This window comes from Cupressus sempervirens, chromosome 7, assembly GCF_028749045.1.
Source record: "Cupressus sempervirens isolate cs-2001-9-10 chromosome 7, ASM2874904v1, whole genome shotgun sequence".
NCBI classification, from domain to species: Eukaryota; Viridiplantae; Streptophyta; class Pinopsida; order Cupressales; family Cupressaceae; genus Cupressus; species Cupressus sempervirens.
The window spans coordinates 899,066,600-899,090,052 of NC_143124.1; the positions used below are offsets into that span (position 1 = coordinate 899,066,600).

General features: G+C 35.6%; 1 protein-coding gene and 1 long non-coding RNA gene across 2 annotated transcripts; one reads left to right on the forward strand and one right to left on the reverse strand.

Annotated features, from left to right (window-relative positions):
• Positions 1-8,761: 8,761 nt before the first annotated feature.
• LOC149550392 (uncharacterized) lies at positions 8,762-12,173 on the reverse strand. The gene is made up of 2 exons (XR_016354199.1): positions 11,689-12,173; positions 8,762-11,556 (listed from the first exon to the last, which is right to left on the reverse strand). It is a non-coding gene; the product is annotated as an uncharacterized LOC149550392 (long non-coding RNA).
• LOC149550393 (uncharacterized) lies at positions 9,314-11,528 on the forward strand. The gene is made up of 3 exons (XM_089794468.1): positions 9,314-9,597; positions 11,314-11,449; positions 11,517-11,528. Exons 1-3 carry the CDS (start codon positions 9,314-9,316, stop codon positions 11,526-11,528), a joined length of 432 nt encoding a protein of 143 aa, XP_089650594.1.
• Positions 12,174-23,453: the final 11,280 nt, after the last annotated feature.

Genomic DNA, 23,453 nt, shown 5'->3' on the forward strand with positions numbered 1-23,453 from the left:
TGCTTGGGGGACAAGGGATTCAAGGGACCCTTGCCCTTGTGCCCAACATTAACCCATTCTTCATTTTTTCCTTCGGCCTGTTTGGCAGGGGCTTCTTTAGGTGTGGGCTTGACCCTAGGCGTAGCCAAAGGGCAATCCTTGATCTTGTGTTCTGTGAACTGGCACCTATAACAGGTGTTAGGTAGATTCAAGTAAAGCACCTTCTGGGAGAAGGTTTGAGCTCCAATCTGGATTTCCACAGAATCCTTGAGATCCTTGGAAAGATCAACTTCGACGCAAACACGTCGTTGTGGGTGGGCATTGAAAAATTTCTCAAGCTCCTTGGTGACAACTTTGCCAAAGGTTTTGGCAATGGACTCAATGAAAGGCTAGCATGGCAAGGGAAGACCTGGAAACTCGACCCACACAAGAACCCTAAGCTTTTTATCATCCGAGACTGTGAAGTCTTGGGACCATTTTTGGAAAACAAGCAGAGAGGAACGCACAGACCAAGGTCCATTGTTAAAGACCGCGTATGCTTGCGATGGATTAGCGAAGTGAAATTAAAAAAAACCTTTGGTAAGGTTTTGCACAACATCAAGGCGAACTCCATGAGGAGTCCAGCATTTGTTATCCCAAACTCGGAGCATAGCTTTAGGGGGAGTCCTACCAAAAAAATAACCTATCAAGGTATGTTGCTCTAACCAGTCACAAGCAGCATCAAATTCTTGTAAAGGAAGGATAATGTCAAGATTACCTCGTGAAAGACCTTCGGGACAAACTTGCGCGGGCGTTTGTTCTGAGGCAGCCCATGGCAGTCCAAAGTAGCAGCGTGAGAACTAGAAACAACTGGTTCACCGCTGGCCGGAGCCATAATATCCTAACCTAAAAGCTCCCATTGTAATTTTGATTTGACAAGTGGTGCCTACAGGAGGAAAGCTTAGACGAAGAGTCGTACACAAGAAAACTGAAAGTTCACATGAAGCAAGAAACCCTAGCAGAGCGAGAAAAAAAAAAAGGACACGTGGTTTAACTAGTGGTCTTTCTCAAATTCACGTGTAACTTAGAAGCTTGCGGACTATCAAGATATTTTTAAATGCTTTTAGTAGGGATATAAGCATCATGCAATATATTGATTAATAATTCATAAGGTAAAGATCATCACAGGTTGAAATTGTACTTACAGAACAAGTGCATAGTTTTGATTTAGATCTATATCTTTAATGTTGATTTGACCCAAAGTTTTTTTTTTTAATTTTAATTTTGATTTGGATGTGGCTATCTAGAACAACTACAAATTCTAAGGTACATCAATTTCATTATTAGTCCCTACCTTATAAGGTAGGGAACTAATGCTTCCGATAGACCCTCCGCTCGAAGGTATTAATTTTTTTGGTGGCAGAACTATAGTTTGCAGCTAAGGTCTTAAACGAAATATTTTTAAATTCATTTGTGCATTCAAATTTCAGAATTGTCATTGGCGGTAGCCCAATTTCCTGGGGAAAATGTCGATTTTTCAGAATCTAAAAAAGGGAAAAAATGAGACAATACAATAACTATGTATTAATCTATAGGCGACATGTCGGATCATAATTAAATGTTTGGCAGACCGTAGTTATTATGGAAAGTTAATTATTTTATTAAAAACTCTCAAATTTCAAATTTGGTTTTGATGAAAGCATTCTTTTTAAGTTTCTTTTTTTCAAATTTGGCACGACCCTTAGACTTCTCAATGAAAGCAAATTAAAATTTTAATAGAATATTAAATTGTTGAATTTGTAGTATTAACTATATAAGTTTACTTTTGTAAGGATAGATTGATTTGTTTATTGTTTTTTATTTTAAGTTAATTTGAAAATAAGTCTATAATATTAATTATGTAGTTTAATTTTTTAAATAGATTTATTTATGTATAGGTAAATCTATTGTCTTATATCAAGTTGATTTTTAAATGAATTTACAATATTTACTTAATATTTTTAAAAAATCGTTCTTTATCCACTTAGGTTTTTTTTTGGTTTTTTTTTAATATTTAAATTCTCACTTTTATTTTAATAATAAGAATATAGTTTTGTTTTATGTTCTGAAAATCCTTCTGGAGGTTCAATTTAGTTTATGATTCTTTTCACCTTGTTTGTTGCTCCCATTTCTTCAATAGGCAGGGACTCCAACTCATAAGAGCTCTTGTTTACATCAATTAATATTATAAATCCAACATCATATTTATGTTATATCACCCTTAATATTATTTTTGGTATTCCTTCTATTTAGTATCTAATAGTAGTTTATCCATTCTATTTAAATTCATCCATCTTCTCTTAGGTTAATTTATACTTGAGCACACTAATTTCCCTACTTACTATATAGTCCTACTATTTTTCTTTTAATTCTATAGAACCCCCCATAAAATACCCAACCTATAACCTTAATTAAATTTTATCTCCACTTAATTTAGAACAAGTTTCTTGAGATATAGGGGAGATGGCCCAATAGCCGCCCAAGCTAACTTCAAGCATCTAGAACTCCTAATTTGTATGTCACAATTTGTCAATTTTTTCAATAACCTATGTAGGTGAGTGAAGAGCTTAAAGCTAACCTTTCAACTTTTTGGCATTTATAAAGCTCTTTGTAGAACTCACAAAATGCGAGGTGGTCTAAAGTGTCATTTTAAAATGTTTGCCTGGAACTCGTTATGTTCACCCCCAATAGTCGTTCACTAAAAAATAGTACTTTTTGCACAAATGGACCAATCAGTAACCAAGAAAGCTAAAAAATGATCAACTATTAGTAGATGTGTAATTAGTTATTAGTACACATGCTATCATTTTTTGGGGCTTTTATTAGCAATAATTGGGGGGTGGGGCTGGGGAGATCTATGACAGTAGACATAGGGATCATTGGAACATGAGCAGCTATTAGATCATGTACCCCAATAAATTAGTGCATTTTTATGTCATTTGATTTATTCTTATAGGGATTGTCGCCTACTTAACAACAATGGATCCTTGAATGATTTTTTCTTTATTTACACTATGGATCCTCTTATTTATCCTTAGCATCTCTTCATGCTATCATTAATTATTTTGATATATTTAATATAATTGACAATATGTTATCCTATTATTCCTAAAATGAATGACATTGTATGCTAGATGGGGTCATTTAAAACACACATGTTATGATGGATGGAGTCATGTAAGTATGCAAGCCTTACATGCCGACTTAAATCTTTTCTGAGTTTTCTTACTATGTATTCTTGTTTCGTGGAGAGCCTTATTACAATTATTCATTATTGTCATACTTTATGTTTTTCATTTATATGAAGATTTTATATAAAAATAATGCTTTGAAACTTATTTCACCTATTCATAAGTTTCAAATTCCTTTATTTGAGTGAGTGATTGAGTTTGTGTGAGAGGGGTTATAATGGAACATTAAAGTATCTTTTATTTTTGGAAAAGAAGTGTTTTAGACTAACAGTGTGCTCAAATTTAATAATGCGTAGCTAAATTACCATTTTCCTTTCCCATGAAACTTTAACAAGTGGGTATATTAAAGATTTAGGTGTAGAGATCTCGTAATCTATCTTTTTTACTTTTGGACTAGGGGAGAGGAGTCAATACATATCTAAGGTCCAAATCATATTCTAGTAGGTGAACAAAATAGATCTTACAATGGTGTAGTAAAAATGTCCTATCAATGCACATCCCCAAAAAAGTGCCTCTAGTTTTTTTTTTAAACACTTATGCAGTATCACACCATTAAACGTGACTTGCTTCTTGTCACTTTTTTTGAACATTTTGGACACCTTCACAAAAAAACATGTTGATTTGGAATCATATTTATCCATGTGAACTTCAAATTTTGTTTTTAACTAGAGCTCAACAAATAAGCTATTGTAAAAAATTGAGAGTAATTTGAAACATTGACATAAGATTTTGAGAAGTGCAAAAGTTAGAATGAACATGTATTTGACCCTCTCCAATAAATGTCCTCCATAGTTTATATCTCTATTTCAATTTATCCATCACATGATAATTATACACATCTTACAGTTGGAGGCCTCAATCTATATTAGAAAACTCATTCCATGGCATTTCCATTAATGTCATCTTGCTAATTTCATCACAAGCAACACATAGAATTACAATTTACTTTACATTTTAAGTTTTCATGATATAATTCAAGGAACATTAAAGCTTCTTCTATTGTAGTGTGTGTGTTAGCATTTCCTTCTACTTGTTATACATAAAAGGGTTCGCCATTTATGGAGAAGGTACAAATTTGTCTAATCGAACATATTCTATAGCTCCATGTTGGAGAGAGGATAATATGCCCACCTTTACTCACTTAAATGAATGGCATTGTATGCTAGATGGGATCATTTAAAACACACATGTTATGATGGATGGAGTCATGTAAGTATGCAAGCCTTACATGCCGACTTCAATCTTTTCTGAGTTTTCTTACTATGTATTCTTGTTTCGTGGAGAGCCTTATTACAATTATTCATGATTGTCATACTTCATGTTTTTCATTTATATGAAGATTTTATATAAAAATAATGCTTTGAAACTTATTTCACCTATTCATAAGTTTCAAATTCCTTTATTTGAGTGAGTGATTGAGTGTGTGTGAGAGGGGTTATAATGGAACATTAAAGTACCTTTTATTTTTGGAAAAGAAGTGTTTTAGACTAACAGTGTGCTCAAATTTAATAATGCGTAGCTAAATTACCATTTTCCTTTCCCATGAAACTTTAACAAGTGGGTATATTAAAGATTTAGGTGTAGAGATCTCATAATCTATCTTTTTTACTTTTGAACTAGGGGAGAGGAGTCAATACATATCTAAGGTCCAAATCATATTCTAGTAGATGAACAAAATAGATCTTACAATGGTGTAGTAAAAATGTCCTATCAATGCACATCCCCAAAAAGGTGCCTCTAGTTTTTTTTTTAAACACTTATGCAGTATCACACCATTAAACGTGACTTGCTTCTTGTCACTTTTTTTGAACATTTTGGACACCTTCACAAAAAAACATGTTGATTTGGAATCATATTTATCCATGTGAACTTCAAATTTTGTTTTTAACTAGAGCTCAACGAATAAGCTATTGTAAAAAATTGAGAGTAATTTGAAACATTGACATAAGATTTTGAGAAGTGCAAAAGTTAGAATGAGCATGTATTTGACCCTCTCCAATAAATGTCCTCCATAGTTTATATCTCTCTTTCAATTTATCCATCACATGATAATTATACACATCTTAGAGTTGGAGGCCTCAATCTATATTAGAAAACTCATTCCATGGCATTTCCATTAATGCCATCTTGCTAATTTCATCACAAGCAACACATAGAATTACAATTTACTTTACATTTTAAGTTTTCATGATATAATTCAAAGAACATTAAAGCTTCTTCTATTGTAGTGTGTGTGTTAGTGTTTCCTTCTACTTGTTATACATAAAAGGGTTCGCCATTTATGGAGAAGGTACAAATTTGTCTAATCGAACATATTCTATAGCTCCATGGTGGAGAGAGGATAATATGCCCACCTTTACTCACTAAAATGAATGGCATTGTATGCTAGATGGGGTCATTTAAAACACACATGTTATGATGGATGGACTCATGTAAGTATGCAAGCCTTACGTGCTGACTGAAATCTTTTCTGAGTTTTCTTACTATGTATTCTTGTTTCGTGGAGAGCCTTATTACAATTATTCATGATTGTCATACTTTATGTTTTTCATTTATATGAAGATTTTATATAAAAATAATGCTTTGAAACTTATTTCGCCTATTCATAAGTTTCAAATTCCTTTATTTGAGTGAGTGATTGAGTGTGTGTGAGAGAGGGGTTATAATGGAACATTAAAGTACCTTTTATTTTTGGAAAAGAAGTGTTTTTAGACTAACAGTGTGCTGAAATTTAATAATGCGTAGCTAAATTACCATTTTCCTTTCCCATGAAACTTTAACAAGTGGGTATATTAAAGATTTAGGTGTAGAGATCTCATAATCTGTCTATTTAACTTTTGGACTAGGGGAGAGGAGTCAATACATGTCTAAGGTCCAAATCATGTTCTAGTAGGTGAACAAAATAGATTTTACAGTTGTGTAGTAAAGATGTCCTATCAATGCACATCCCCAAAAAGGTGCCTCTAGTTTTTTTTTTTTAAAACACTTATGCGGTATCACACCATTAAATGTGACTTGCTTCTTGTCACTTCTTTTTAACATTTTGGACACCTTCACAAAAAAACATGTTGATTTGGAATCATATTTATCCATGTGAACTTCAAATTTTGTTTTTAACTAGAGCTCAACAAATAAGCTATTGTAAAAAATTGAGAGTAATTTGAAATATCCACATAAGATTTTGAGAAGTGCAAAAGTTAGAATGAGCATGTATTTGACCCTCTCCAATAACGTCCTCCACAGTTTATATATCTATTTCAATTTATCCATCACATGATCATTATACACATCTTAGAGTTGGAGGCCTCAATCTATATTAGAAAACTCATTCCATGGCATTTCCATTAATGCCATCTTGCTAATTTCATCACAAGCAACACATAGAATTACAATTTACTTTACATTGTAAGTTGTCCTGATATAATTCAAGGAACATTAAAGCTTCTTCTTGTAGTGTGTGTGTTAGTGTTTCCTTCTACTTGTTATACATAAAAGGGTTCGCCATTTATGGAGAAGGTACGAATTTGTCTAATTGAACATATTCTATAGCTCCATGGTGGAGAGAGGATAATATGCCCACCTTTACTCACTTTTTAGCCACATATGATCATGCAGTTCAATTAGTTTCCTTCAAAATCTTATGTTTTAAGAGATATGTTGTGATTATTAAGAAAAAGGAGCCAAGTGTCATTAAGACATTTTAATTTCAAATGTGCAAGTTTCAAATTTTCATGTTGTGGTCGTTGATCCTTGTATCTCACTACACCTAGTCTTATTGATCATCTTGTAAAATTCTATATAGTATTATTTCACAAGCTTTTCTATTGCCTCAAGTCTTGCAATCTTTTGAACAATTCTAACTGATGCTCAACAAGTATATGTTTTCTTTCCAACTTTCAAACCATCACATCCCACTTTGTTATCTTCCTCTCATATTTTTCTTGTAATTGTAGTTCTTCCCAAAGGATAATATCCTTCTAATTTACTTTTCACAAATCCAATCCTTTCATGATCTACAAGTTCCTAATATTCACATTATTTATCCAAGTAACTTATGGAATAAATCAACTATATAGGGTTCAAGTCACAAAAACAACAAGAAATGTCAATCTTAAGTTTGCAACCAAATGTTTGAATTTTCATCAACCTCATCATTTCAAATATTTCCTCTATTCTTCTAGTAATATTAGGAACTTAAGATCTTTATGAAACGAGAATTTCATCTTTATTTGGTATATAATCTGAAGTTCCCATAATTGATAGTAAGCTGTGCAATCACATTTTTTATATTTTTAAGAGACGCATACTCTTTCTATCTCTATCTCTCAAATTTTTTAACTTACATTTGATAACACTTTTAATATATTCATTGATGGAATATCCAACTAAGAACCATAAACTATGTAGCAAAATAAAACGAATCTAGAGATTGCATAATAAAAAACTTAAGCACACATCAAAACTATCTTTTATTAATTAAAAATCCCTTGAATTACATTCCGCTACTCTTAAGGATCTACCAAACATATATTACGCCTTAACCATTTGATAGCATCGAAATTGTTCCTCGTATTCTTATACTCTTCACTCTCATTCTCTCTTCTCCATATTCCTTGTTCCTACTTTTCCCCTAATTGTTTCCAAATGCTTGTGAATCATGTTTACATATTAACCTCAATCCACTTCAATGATCTTTGTTGACCACAATTTGACAAAAAAGATGCCTTAGTGACGTGTGTACTCAACCAAATATGTAAAATTAAGTATTCGTTTGATGCCGCAGACTTCAGAGAGTTACCATTATATCTTAAATTGTGTAATTGGGTGTTAGCTGCCAAGCTTTGGTTAGGTTTACAAACCAGGTTATACTTTTACAATGGTTTTCTAAAAGGTAAATATGACATGGAAGTACTGGTAGAACATCTTTTCCAAATCGTAAGGCCTATGATTTCAGTGTGTGAGCTATGAGATTGCAGCGAAATGCAATAGGACTTTTGGTCATTGATAAAAATCTGGAAAGTTAAAAATTAAAAAATTGGTTGATTTAAGATTGCTTTTATATTTTACGTTTTTATACAAAATTAATTTTTAGATTTTTTAATAATCTTAGAAGAAAAAAGCTAAAAGAAATTAACAATGTTTTATATGATCACATTTGGAATAGTGAAATTGGCATCTCTTTACAATCAATATATTGGATAAATGGGTAAAAGTCAATTTGACACTAAAAATTTTGGAAGAAATTTTTGATAGGTTATAATATTTGAATTTTTTTGGATTTTGGTTATGTTTATCTGAAAGAAACAATATTTCAGATCATATTCTATAATATATCATTAAAATTCTGAATTAGTAAAAAGAACATAAACATTGTATGATTGATTCAATTGAAAAGTTAAAAGAAATCCACTTTTAAATGATTATAAAAACAAAATCTCAAACTTCTGAAAAGGACTACCACTGGCCGAAACAAAAACAAAATAATGATCTACCTGAGACTGAAATCTAATTGAAATAAAAACTTAAAGAGAAGATAACTATTAAAGAAAAGATTAAAAGTGAAGATTCTTGAGTGCATCTTGAAAAATCAAAACAAGGATAACCTCTTATCTATAATTCTGCAAATGATTAGGGAGCTTTCCAAAACTTCAATAGCAAGGCTTCTTTTCTTTTCTAGAAAGTAGAATTCTGCATTGGAGGAAAGTGTAAACGGGATATCCCACAATACAAAAGAAATAGCAGACTAGAGGATGGTAATGAAAAGCTGCTCAGAGGACCGAAAGTGAAAAGGTGGAAGTGGAATCCTGAGCAATCACAGAAGAAATTTACTTTGCCCCTGTTTTCTACGAGAATTAAAACAAAGTAAACAGACGGCTCATAAAGAGTTGTTCCCTCCAAAAGCACAAAAAGAAAGGAGAACAACATTAGCAAAGGAGAATGGGAAGAACAAGAAGAGAGAGGGCACTGCCATGGAAGGAAGGAGCACTCAACCTTGGGGAAATAGTGCTTCTTTCTCTGCATCTGCATAAGTAGAGCCTTCCAATAATCCTACCAACCCTAATTTTGATCATCTCTTTGAAGAATTGCAGGCCACCAGAGAAGAGCAAGGTGAAGAAACATTTTATATGCAGAATCTCAATATGAATAATGAATATGGAGCATCTATAAACCTATTTGATTCTCCTCTTCCAGTTGATTCAACTTCTCCCACCAGCAGGGAGACACAAAAACAGGAGACAACCAAAAGCAGAACCCTTTGCAGTAGCTTTGTGGAGGTTGTTCTTAGAGTAATGGTGATTCTTCTGCTTTTCCTGGCATTTATTCTCATTGCCTCTGATTTCAAGAGTACCAGGGTACCCAATATTCTTTCCCAAGTCCAACTCAAGTTCACTTGCTTTAATGCATTCAAGTAAGTTTTTCTCTGACTTGAATTGGTCTCTCTATATAATAGAGAGAGCTTGTGGTAGAAAAGAAATACAAAAACAGAAGCAAATTTCCAGAAAAGAAGAACTTGCAGTTTATTGTTCATTATTGAAGAATACTACCATAAAGATTCACCCAACTTCAAAAAGATCTTAGAACTATGTTAGTAGAAATCACAACAAACTAGATATAATTAACTTACTGAAGACTCTTTAACAGTTAACTGAGACAGATTTACATTTATTATTTGACTTTTATCGAACTCCAATAACATCTATAAGTCTAAAATTACAATTGTAACAAACTGTTGAAAAGTTATATTCCAACACTTTAAAAAATGGAATTTGTTCCAGATGTGTATGTATTAGACCTGGTAAGAACGCCTGTCTCATGACTTCTATGAAAAAAATTATGTAGACTTCATCATCAATTTTGTTTAGTTGTAGATGCAGCTGCTTCTATTAGCCTATAAATTTCAGAGAGTAAAAATGTTTGAGGACGCTTAGATGTGTTTGTATTCTGTGTAGTTATATACTACGGTGTAAACTGTAAAGTAGAGCAACATTATACTTTTTAAGAACAATATTTGATTGCAATGTAAGATGCAATCTAGATTATCAGGAGTACAAGTAGAAAGTATATTAATCCAAAACTTCGAACACTCTGAAGCCATGTTTTTTACTGGGATTGACAAAGCATCCACTGAAGGTCAGGTTGCTGGGTAGTGACTTGTATGTTACTTATAATTTGCCAATAGATTTTGTTTAAACATTAAAAAGACATAACAACAATAGTTCTGAAAAGTGGTAATATTATATTAATCCAAAACTTCGAACACTCTGAAGCCATGTTTTTTACTGGGATTGACAAAGCATCCACTGAAGGTCAGGTTGCTGGGTAGTGACTTGTATGTTACTTATAATTTGCCAATAGATTTTGTTTAAACATTAAATAGACATAACAACAATAGTTCTGAAAAGTGGTAATATTATATTTAAGATTGCTTTTAAAAAAAACATTAGATTTATTTGTTTAAGATTCTTTCATCATTTATATGTTTCTCTTTTTCTTTTCTTTGGTCTTTTACAATCTGAATTTTTTATTTGTTTGTTTTCTAGATTTGATTGTGTGAACAATTGTTACCATCATTTCATATTGATGATAAAAATTGATCATACAATCATATCTTAAAAAACAAAAAATACTAATAGATTGTAGAAATCTGAGAAATATGATTCTTTTTTTCAGTTTTAGTTCCTTCAAGTTTTAATGTTTAAAAAAATGAAAATTTTATTACTAAAAAATGAATCATATCAATTTTTAATGCAATTTCACTCAATTTAATAAACAAATTATTAAAAATCATAACATTGGTGATCGGTACATAAATAATCAACTAATGTTGAACAGTTTGATGTTCAAGATGGTCTTGTAAATGTATTCCAATGAAATGGATAAATAATCACATATTTGATTGGCAATGATCTTAGTAATCATATTATTTTTTATCTTACATTAAGTTTTTCATGAATTTGTTGCTTGAAGCTAATTTTAAAGTAGTTAAAAAAATTAAATGACAAAAATGGATGCCCTAGACTGCAATTCTGTTTCCTGTCCTCGAACAAATATAAAATTAAAGGTTCAGGGTACTTAAATTCCAAACAGCTTATAGAAATGACTCTAATAGATTACTGTGGTAAAGGTACCTGTTGTCAGCGAGCATGTTAGCCTGCGGATTTTCCACAATTCAACTTATTCCTGAGCTGTATCGTATGGAAACCGGGCAAGTGCTGGCACTAGAGGAACTCATTCTGTATTTCAACTTCATAACCGACCAGGTAAGCTTTATCTCTGATTCTCTGCAGCCCTATTGTTTGTTCACTTTCTATAACCCTCCTTTCAAAGGCCGCAGAGTAAATGCCCCTCCTTACATTGAAGATTTGCCCTAAAAATAAATAATCAGATTGCATTCTTCTTTACTTATATATGGGGCGTTAATCTTTTCCCCAAATTTGGGAGCTAAAAACAGAGAACAACTTATGTGCCGTTATTAACTTTTCCCCAAATTTTGATGTACCTGAATCGCATTTTCCAGCTTTCTGAGATTTAGATCTGGTACAAGTAATTGCATAACTACTTCTGTCGAGCACATCTGCCGGAATGACTGCATAAGAGCTTGTGAGAAATGATTATAATAAGATATGGCCTTCCCTTTGCAATGGGAGAGGTTTCTAGAGTTTTTGTGCACAGGCTGCGGCATCAGTCAGCATGTCTTTCTTCGCCTTCTTGATCATGACTTCTCTTGCTCTGCTTTCAGTCTTCCGCCTTGCCAAATATATCTCGTCTTTGCATAAATATTGAGGAAACGGGTTAGGGTTAGAACTTAGGGTTAATTCAAGGAAGGATAGAATATATGAGCTTTGTGAAGACAGTTAATTTGCTCGGTTTGCTCCATGGAAGCCCGAAAACTAGTGTGGAAAGGGCATACATGCCGATGAACTCACCAAATTATATGACGATGATAATAGAATTACGATTCCCAAGATAGTCGGACAAAATCTTCTGGAGGTACCAAGCTTGCACCATGTCTATATGTATTCTTAGTTTAAAATTGATGTTAGTTTTTTTTTTATGAATAGTCATTTTCAATTAATAAATTTACTAAGATTACAATTCACAAAAAAAGGTCGGGGGATACAGGATCACCTCGCGAATGAGTTCAATCGGTCGAAGCCGGAATAAACAACATGGCCGCAGCCAAAAACTATAAACTATTCATCAAAAAAAAAAATTGTAAACAACCTCAAGCTGCCAAGGCAATACCAGCAGAGGGAGGAGGATCATCTTTATCAGGAAAACACACGCATCAGTGGGATTGTGAGGCGGACTAGGAACAGTCCAGCCATTAGCAGCATCTGCAGGATCTGGGGTAGTTGCAGTCTCTGCATCCTTCTTGTTTGGCAACGGAGGAGAAATTGCCAAAGCCAGCCGAGGAAACTTGCCAGAGTGCGCCCGTCCAGGGGGAGGAGCAGGAGACCGACCAGAAGCCCGCCCAGAGGGAGGAGTCGGGGACCAGCCAGAACCACCACGCGGTGGGGAAGCAGAGCGATGCCGCCACCCGCCATGACCACCACTGGGAGAGCGGTGGCGGGGACCTTGGGAGCGCGGCGTGTGTGAACGGCGACCGCGAGACGAGGAGGCATCAGCCGAGGCATCCGGAGGCACTCTGGCAATGGTACAAGGAGCATTGCCCTAGTGATTTAACAATTCCTGTAAGTGGGCAACCTCCAGGGCAACTTTATTAGCTTGCACCTGTATCTGCATAAATGCATGCCTTAGTGTACATTGCAATGTTAACATCCAAAAAACTGTGAGTGAATAAAACTACATTCGTATCTTTCCATAGAGAAAACAAAATTTCCATCCTGAAAGTATGCCAAATCTGGAAAAACTTTCGAGGAAATCTGGGGGAATCACCCAGTAGGATCATGTGCCATGAAAAAGGTTCGGGCTTGAAAGGCTTGAAAAAATCATGAATCCAGTGCCAATAATTCTGAGCACGCTTGCAAAATCAAAAAGTATGCAAAAAGGACTCAGGTTGGCCACAGAAAGGGCATCTGGGATCAAGAACCCCAATGTGCTTGAGCCGAGGCCCCAAGGGAAGACCTTGGAAGGCAAGGCACCAAGCAAAGTGAGCAATCTTAGGTTCAGTAATGGCACTCCAAATGGTGTCGAACCGTTTTCTCCATTGAGAAAGCGAAGAATGCAAATGTCGCCGTTGATTAAGCGTGTCCACCATCGGAAGGTGGGGCGAAAGCCATCTGTATCCCATATTGGGCTTATAATTGGTAAATGGAGTGGCAAGAAACCACTTCCAATCATACCACCAAGGACGAACAGACTGAATCCCCACTTTATGAAGTAAGTGCACAGGGATGGAAGACAACAGAAGGTCATAAGTCTGGCGATCGGCATGAACAAGGCGGTATTGAACTTGCATATCCTCCCATGACCTAAAATTCATAGTGACTCTTGAAAAAATGTCCTTGGTAGTGCGGATGCCATGTTTAAAGAAATGCAGAGCACTAACACCTTGGGTCTTGGCAAGAGGAATACCCTGGAAGGAAAACAGTGGAGACCACCAAATGTTCTGTTGATTTAAGGACAGCCCATTGCGAAACTCATCACCAGTCCAACGAAGCCAAGGTTTAACAGCTTCCCAGGCTTTCCAGATGCTCTTTATAACAAAAGAGCCCTGTATGACCACTAGTTCACGCATAGTGAGAAGGGTCTAAAAACCAATCCCCTTCCACGCCGGTCTGTTAGCAGGGAAGCCTCAAGAGATGCAATGTCTGACAAGAATTTTCCAAGCTTCATCTCCAGAAATAGCTTTGATAATCCATTTAGCACAGAGGGCAAGGCCCTGCTTTCGAGTGGAAAGCAGGCCGAGACCCCCAGATTCCCTTGGGAGACAACAGAAATCCCAAGCAACTCTGTGAAAACCATGATGGTCAGAACCAGAGACCCAAAGAAAATCTCTGAGAAAACGTTCTAATTTGAGATAGGAAGCTTTGGAGGGAGCCCAACAAGAAGAATAATACACATGAGTGGCAGCCAAAATCTTAGAACAAATCTGAAATTTACCAGCAAGAGAAAGCGGCTTAGTGATCCAATAATCAAGCTTTTTGCTAATCTTTGTAAGCACAGCATTCCAAAGTTCCATAGGGGAAGCCTGGAAAGCAAAGGGAATGCCAAGAAAGCGAAAAATTTCTCCATGAGTAACCCATTTCCATTGGAATTGGCAGAGCCAAAGTGGAGCTGGCAAAAAGGACTGTCGGTAGCAGAGCGTTTTATGCCATTGAATGGCAGAGCCAGAGGCTTGACAAAAAGTGTCAAGACAATTTAAAGCATTTTTTATGTTCTCTTCATCTTCAAGAAGAGTAAGAAAAGAATCATCAGCCAAATGCCCATTGACTAACTAGGAGGAAGAATCAGGCAAGGAAATGCCACGGACCAGTCCTGAAGACACAGAGTGAGCAAGTAAATAACCAAAACCTTCAGCAGCAAGGACATAAAGCATTGGAGCTAACGAACAACCTTGTCTGATGGAATGAAAAAGTCCAAAAGCTTCAGATTGCGAATTATTGATGGTGATGCAAGCATTAGCGTCACCAAAGAGCATCTCCATGGACTGAAGGAAATTGGGACCAAAATCCAGAGCCTGAAGCATAGCCAAAATGAAAGGCCATTCAATGCGATCATAGGCTTTAGCAAAATCTATCTTTAAAAAGATAGCATGCTGCTTGGACTTACGGGCCCATTCCATACCTTCCCAGACATCAATGATGTTGTCAAGAATATACCTAGATTTGATGAAGCCAGTTTGTTCAGGCCGCATAATTAAAGGAAGCATATGGTGGATTTTGAGATAGAGCGCCTTAGCAATGATCTTATAAAACACATTCAGGAGGGTGATGGGCCTCTAGTTGCAGAATGTCCTTAGGATCACCAGCTTTAGGTATGAATTTAATATTGCCTTTATTTATGATCACTCCTAAGCTTTTAGAATGGTATGCTTCAAGATAGACTTTGCGCAAATCAGGACCAATTTGCTCCCAAAGATGTTTGTAAAATTCACAAGAAAATCCATCACACCTAGGGGATTTGTCATCTGCCATGGAGTAAACTGCCTCTTTAAGGTCTCGGAGGGAAAGAAGTTGCTCACAGAAAGCGCGTTGCTCAACTACGAGGCGGTTTGGAGTAACAGTAATACACTTTCTGAGAGCCTCCTCTTAAGCAACCGAATGGCCCTGCGAAGCAAAAACGTTCTCATAGTGAAGAACAAAAGCTTGCAGGATGTCAGGTAGACTGTAAAGAACATCAGTTCCATGTTTTATCTTTTTAATCCCAACATTGGTATGACAGGCTCGGAGAGCCTGGAAGAACTCCTTCGAGGCTTTGTCACCAACCTCCAACCAGTGGAGACGGGCTTTGATTTGAGCTCCTCGGGCAGCATAGTTATCAGCAATTTTCTTTTCATGGCGAAGCTTGGCAAGCTGAATATGAAGATCCACATCAAAGGGGTTGAAGGTGAGCACTTCAGAGGCTTTTTTGAGGGCAAGGGTGTTGGCTTCATAAGACCGTTTTCTAAAAATTGTCAGCTAACACCCATAGATGCGCAAAAAATGAGTCGTTCTGGTAATGGCGTCATTCCACCATTGAATCCAACCTCGATGGGAATGTGGACGTGGTTCCAAATTCCAGACACGTATGTGGGAGATGGTGGAAGCATGCAACAACACAGACGTGTTGAGATAGAATTGAGACTTGGCCACTTTGGGGACAACTGTTTGCCAAACAATGCCAAAATAAATGGGATAGTGGTCTAACAATGTCACATCTGTCAAGGGAATGACAGGTAGATCACGATCTTCAGAAAAGGAAAAAAAAGATTGCACCGAGATCATAGCACAATCAAGACGTTTCAATATGAGGTCAGGATCGGCTCGAAAATTGGACCAAGTGTGCCAGGCCCCACTATCATGACAGCGGCTAGTATTGGGATCAAAAAGGCCCAATTTATGACGCATGTAATACCGGGCTTCTCTTTCCCCAACTATCCAACGGAAAGGCAGAATGCCATCTTTGTCAGAGGCCACTTCAACCATATTGAAGTCCCCACATAGGAACCAAGTAGCTGGTGTCAGGTTGTCAGCAAGCCAAACCCACATTTGTGCCCTTTCCATAGCATCATTGGAGGCATAAACATTAATGACTCCAAAAGAATGATTGTTAATGGAAAGCAAAATCCAAATAATACAGTGTGTGGGGTCAGAACCGTGCGAAATAATAGCAGAATGAAGGCGAGGTGACAGGAGAGTAACTACACCACCTCGGCTAGCTTCATACTGAGAAAAAAACATGACGCTATCCTACGAAATGACGCGGCATGCAGCAGAAAGCATGAAACCAGAAATCTTAACTTCTTGCAGGCAAAGAAAATCTAAATTCCCAAGTCTATGATGAGTATCCCGGAATAGAATTTTCTGGGGAGGTCTATAAGACCTCAAACATTCCAAGAGAGGAAGTTCATATGAACTCTTCCATATCATCCTCGTCCTCTAGAGAGGAGTAACTATTCTGCAAAAAGGTAGAAACTGGGTGGAAGTCAGATGGGAAATCCTCTGGACTTACAGCCTGTCATTTAGCCCTTGATATCTCCACACATCCAAGAGGACTGCGAGAATGCCTTGTTGCTAGTGGTACTATGGAAGAGACTGCAAGAGGAGAACGAGCCCCAGCCAAGGATGAGGCCCTGGCGGTCGCCTTAATCCCCTGCGAACCAGCAGGGTTTGAAACTTGCGAAATCGGAACAAGTGCAACAGAAGCCGCTGGCGTCTCTACGCTAGCAGGCGCTACCACTTTGGTGGAAGCAGGAGGAATCGCGGTAACTGCCGCATAGGATGGCTTGGGGGCCAAAGGATTCAAGGCAGGCTTGCCTTTGCGCCCAACAGTAACCCATTCTTCTTTTTTTCCTTCGCCTATTTGACAGGCGTCGCTTTAGGCGGGGGTTTGACCCTAGGCGTAGCCAAAGGGAAATCCCTAATCTTGTGTTCCACAGACTGGCACCTATAACAGGTGTTAGGTAGGTTCAAGTAAAGCACCTTCTGTGCAAAGGTTTGGGCGCCAATCTGGATTTCCACAAAATCCTTGAGATTTTTAGAAAGATCAACTTCAATGCAAACACGCCACTGAGGGCGAGCATTAAAAAATTTCTCTGGCTCCTTGGTAACAACTTTGCCAAGGGCTTGGGCAATAGACTCAATGAAAGGCCAGCAGGGCAAGGGTAGACCTGAGAATTCGACCCAAACAGGAACCCTAAGCTTTTTATCATCCGAGACAGAGAAGTCTCGGGACCATTTCTGAAAAACAAGCAGAGAGGAACGCACAGACCAAGGCCGTTGGTAAAAACTGCATCTGCTTGCGACGGGTTAGCAAAGCGAAATAGAAAAAAAACCTTTGGTAAGGTTTTGCACAGCATCAAGGTGGACTCCATGAGGAGTCCAACTTTTGTTGACCCATTCTCTGAGCATAGCTTCAGGGGGAGTCCGACCAACAAAATACCCTATCAAGGTATGTTGTTCTAACCAGTCACATGCAGCATCAAATTCTTGCAAAGGAAGGACAATATCAGGATTACCTCGTGGAAAACCTTCGGGACAAACTTGCGCGGGCGTTTGTTCGGTGGCGGCGCCATGGCAGTCCGAAGCAGCAGCGTGAACACTAGAAACAACTGGTTTACCGCTGGTCGGAGCCATTATATCCTAACCTAAAGCTCCTGCAGTAAATGCGGTATGACAAGTGCCGACAGAAGGGGGGTGCAAGTGAAGGGCCGTACGCAAAAAAAAATGAAAGTTCACATGAAGCAAGAAAACCCTAGCAGAGCGAAAAAACTCTCAAGAATCTTGATTTTAGTTAGATATGTATTCTTAGTTTAAAATTAATGTTGGTATTTTAGTTGTACTTAATTAGTGATTAATATTTTTCTTTTCAACCAATCGGATGAAAGTATTTTTATTTTTTATTGTCACTTTTCATTTTACTAATGTATATATGTGAGATTTTTAATTTTTTAATTCATTAAAATTACTTTAATGCAATGTGATTGGCTAATATATTTGGGTGTTATGGGAACGGATTTTCAGGAGACAATATACAAGGATGGTCAATATAAAACATAAAACATATGTAAACTTGATTCTTTTAAATTAATTATCTCTCTTGTAGTTCTAAAGTTTCATTATTAACTATTTTACTCTAAATGTATTTTCTCTACAAATCCTATTCCACACACTAATTCATCTATTTTCATACTTCGTTATATTTACACCGAAGGCATCCCTTTACTGAAGTTTACAACCTCAGTTTTCCAATCTACAGTTCATATCGTACAAGAGGAAGGCAAGACGATCAAAGTCATCATGATCGTTGAATATTTTGAATGGTAAATGTTTCATTTTGACTAGAAGACGGGATTCTTGATAGACTCCTATTCACATTCTAATCGGAGATGTATGATTTCCTTCTGCAGTTATAGATTCCTATTCACATTCTCTTTCTTCCCGTAGCATTCTTCGATCCAAAAGGCATCACATTAGGCGATAAAAGATACCCATTCGGTGGTGATGGTAGTCTTAGGTCTATCTGCCCCACTATCTCGACATGTGTATTCTAATTTTGTACCGCGCCTGCTCGAATCCCATTACATGTTGACCAAGGAATAAACAGTGGGGGGTTTGTGAAATTAGAAGGGAGATTTCTACTTAGTCATCCTCTCTACAGATTCAATTAACAATACTATAGGATAACAGAAACCATAATATCTGGATGTTGATATCTGAGAATCTATCAATGAGTTACCATTGAAGTTACAACACCCGCAATGCTTGCCAAATACACCAACACTACCATGCGTGCCTTGTACCCACTCATCTTTGGAACTCGCACATTTTACACCTAACACAAAATCAAAATCCCTCTCAAATTTTCTATTAGTATTCCTATTCAATATATAATACACCACAGGTCCATCCAAAGCCTAGACACAATGTCGCTTGCTCCTTTCTTGTAGGCTGGATTGGCAAAAAAAAATTTGACGTTATGCTAGAGGTACTTTCATGACTATTGTATTAATGCTTTGTGGCATCTAAGTAGTTGTGATTTCTATACTAGAGATAGCATGGGATGGCTTCTACTCAGAAAAGCAGGGATTTGAATAGTGGGAAGAGGCTCGTTGCATTTCTCATAGTGTTTCTATGTTTTGTGGTGTTCGTAAAGATTAATGGTGCTTTTGGCAATGAGGATGTTCATGGAGTAAAGCACCTTCTAGAGCATTTACTTTTATTTTTATGTACGTTCAATGTTACTGTTTGTATTAATACTTTGTGGCACCTGGTTAGTGTGATTTTTGTGTTAGAGATAAGCATGGGGTGGCTTTTATTTAGAAGAGCAGGATTTGATTAGGGGAAGAGGTTCATTTCTTTTTTCATGGTGTTCCAATATTTTGTGATGTTTGCAAATATTAATAGCGCTTTTGACAACAAGGTTGTTCTTGGAGTGGGAAGCCTCTAGAGGATTTACTGAATAATTTTTGTGGTCTCTGTGGTAGCTGTTTGTTTAATGTTACTTGTCCAGACAATTTTTTATCATGCATTATCAAAGCATTGATAAATCTACAATTTCTCTTCATCTTTAAGATTATTTGAGGAATATGTGCCTCTCAAGAGTAGTATTCAGCTAGAGGAATTGGATCCTTGAAATAGATGGGAAAGAATCTTTAATTCAACATTGAATTCCATATGAGCTCTAAATTTTGGTGTAATATCATGATTCATTTCTAATGCTCTTCTGGGAAGAAATGCATTGTTTTGCTCATGTTGGTGGATCTAATTTCCAAGTCCATTCCTTGGGATTCATTGTACAAGGACTTGTATCCGCATGACTACTAGATTTTTTCTCAATCAAAGAAAATACGGAGCTGCCAATTTCATTTCATTCAACAATTTTCCCCATGTTAATATAAAATATATAACCAATATTTGTACTAGACATCATTTTTAAAATTCAATCTGTCATCTTCTTTCCTTTTGTTATCATGGTTTTCATATTAGTCAAAATTTCAATTTTTTCTTATATCAAGGTCATCTTTGATGTCATTATACCAATGTTGCTCATAATTTTCATGGTTTGAGGGTCAGACTTTCTAAATTTCATTTTTTTTAGTAAAAAATGAGCAATAGATTATCAAACTTTTCACTTTAAAATATATGGAAGATAATATATAAATGTTTCTTTACACATCACCTGTGTTTCCTTCAAATGATTCGGACATGTGTTTTGATTCTTGCATGTGTTATTAGTCTCTTTATCAGGAACTAAGCAATAACCACCATGAATTCAATGGGTCCATTAAAAGCTATATGTATGCTACATAAGCTTTTTTACTTATCTTTGTTCGAATATATGCAATCAATTTTTTTTTATCATCATTTCTTACCAAAATTATAACATAACACATTTTCTTCGGCGTCCTTATTGCAACCTTATGTGCAATCGCTAGTTATATATTTATATTTATATTTATATATTACTTCTATATTAATTTAATTGTTTCAAATTTTTATTTTAATATTATATAATCATTCTTTTGATCAAATTTTTACTGCTTATATACTATTTCTATAATTTAATAAACTTTATGGCAAATACATGCCACTATGTGGCACTTGTTAAGATGAGATTTAATGGAAATTTAGTTGTTTAATGGTGGAGTCTGAATTTAATTTTATAGATAAGTTTATTAATGTCTAATGCAAGATCAATAAGGGTTTATGGAAATAAAAACTTACAAAACAAGAAGCAAAGAACCAGCAGATCACATCACCAAACAGTGGTTGGGAAAACAAACAAAAGATAAAAGAAAACCACATACAAGATGTAGACTAAGGGATACGGACCCAGGTGAAGGATATAAGACAAGGATATAATTTACAATATTAAATTTTAATGAATTTAATGGATTTGATTTTCTTTTAAAATTTTGTTTGATGGAATTTATCTTTTTCTTGGTTGGAATTTAAATTCTTAGATGAGACAAATAAATTTTGTATACACAAATTCTAGCCTCATCATATATTTATTTATTCAAATATGTAGTCCCAAATGTAGGTGCTCTTATTTTTGTGGAGAAAATTCTAAATCATCTTGTAGTAAGTTGTATGCTTTTTCAGATGACCTCTTCTTCCTTGAAAATAGAAGCTTAAGTTCCAAGACCATCTACCAACTCAATAATTACATAATTAAGCTTTTCATGAAATATCTAGCTCATTTATTACTATCTTAATAGAAATAATATATTTAAACCTTTTTTCAATTTAAAATTTGAATAAAAAAATAGTGGTTGTATTCTAGTTAAGCCAATAGGCTTATATGTGGAGGTTTTGGCTATGGAGGCCCAAAATGCACCTACATAACCAATTTGTTTGTATTTTACAATAAATTAACATTCATATGAATATTTTTAATTGATTAATAAAAGTACATTTTGGCCCCTGCATAGACAATGCCATATGTGGAAGCTTTGCTCAATTTTTACAAATTTCCACTGGCAAATTATCAACCTTGTTGATCAATTTTACAAATCTTTGCTGACAAATTCTCACCCAAATATTTCTAATCTTACTGTAATATTTTGTTTCTTTTAATTTTCTTCCTTGGTAGAGTTCACTTGTTTTTTCCTTTTCCATCTCCAAACTTTCTAGCTTGCCATGTTTTTATTTGGCACAACTATTTTAGGATTTCAATTGGTTCATTTGACCATTCTAAATAGAAGTTGCTACAATAGTGGTAATGGCTTGAAGGTTCAAGTCTCTATGCATTTGTTACTGTATGTGGTGAGTTTTTTTTCTTAATATATATGAATGTTATCATAGATTTCTTAGTTCTTTTGGCTTGTCTTACCTCTTTCAACTTCAATGAGTTACTCTCAACCTATCGTATCATGCCTCCTTTCTCAACCATCTTTCCTTCATTTTTTCCCTAAATTTCATTGCATCATCCCATCTGCTAGTTGTGGCATAAATTTGTGATAGGAAGACATAGGATGTAGCATCATGTTGTTCTATTTCAAAAAGATCTTTTGTTGTGTCTTCTCTTAGCTCTATATTGCCATAACTTCGGCAAGCTCCAATTAATCCTCCCCACACAATGACATTTTGTTCAAAAGGGCATCTTGTCAATCATGTTTGTGTAGCCTCATTCAACTAGCTTGCTTGAGCAAGGAGATCAATAAATCATGAAAATAAATGACATATGTTTCAAGCATTTCCTGAAAGACTCAATTTTCTTCTTCTATGCTAACACATTAGACATACATGTCGATAAGGAAGACACACTCTTTTCCATCATTATGGTTGTTGTTGAGGTGGAACTGGGAACAACAACATGGGATTTGGCTTTTGTAAACCCCTATATATCACAACTCTTCATCCCCATTTTTCATAGTGAAAGCTCAAAATCCAATAATAAAAGTTGTACAAAGCTACAGAGCATACTTTTACAAGTTGCAAAAGACTTTGAATAAGAGAAAATCCCTGGACTAAGGAAGATGTTGCCCCTATTATATTAATCCAAATCAAAATTGTAGAAGAAAACATTTTAAAAACTCATGGCAATGACTAATTCATTCAAATAGGTCTCTATTAGCAAAATTTCCAACTGGATATGCAACTAAGTAATCTTGATCTTGCAAATGCTAGATGAAGTGGTAATCTTATTCTTCAAAATGGAAATTGTAATGCGTACATTGGGCTATCTACTAAATTATTGTTCATCTCTACCACTACAATCCTTATTATGCAATTATTAATGTGGTATGCTCTTCAATTTATGTGATGGAGTTTCTATTTCAATTTGAAGATTTCAAATACCCTAATACTTGGAATAGGCAGACTTTTTCGACATGGTTTCTATGCAACCAAGGTGGGTGCAATGTTTTAAAAATGAGAACCACCTTAAAAGAAATTAGGATGACACAATGTACTTTTCATATGGAGTATTTGACAATAGTCAAACCAATTTTGTAATATTATACATACACATGTTTGATGACCAGCAATAATCAAATTTCCATTGGGTTTTTGTCCCTCTTGATTCCTATTTTCTTGCTCATTCGAATTTTAGATTTTCAAACAATGAGACTCAGCCTTGAGACTCATACCACATGGTTCTAGGGTGCTTAGGTTCTATCAAAGCATGGTTTGGATATGTACATTTAGAAATTCA

What these genes read in the sequence shown, in the direction of transcription:
- LOC149550393 (XM_089794468.1), top strand. Translation starts at nt 9,314, where the DNA reads ATGCAGAATCTCAATATGAATAATGAATATGGAGCATCTATAAACCTA. An exon ending in ACTTGCTTTAATGCATTCAA is followed by an intron (nt 9,598 to 11,313) that starts GTAAGTTTTTCT and finishes ACTGTGGTAAAG; the next exon opens with GTACCTGTTGTCAGCGAGCA.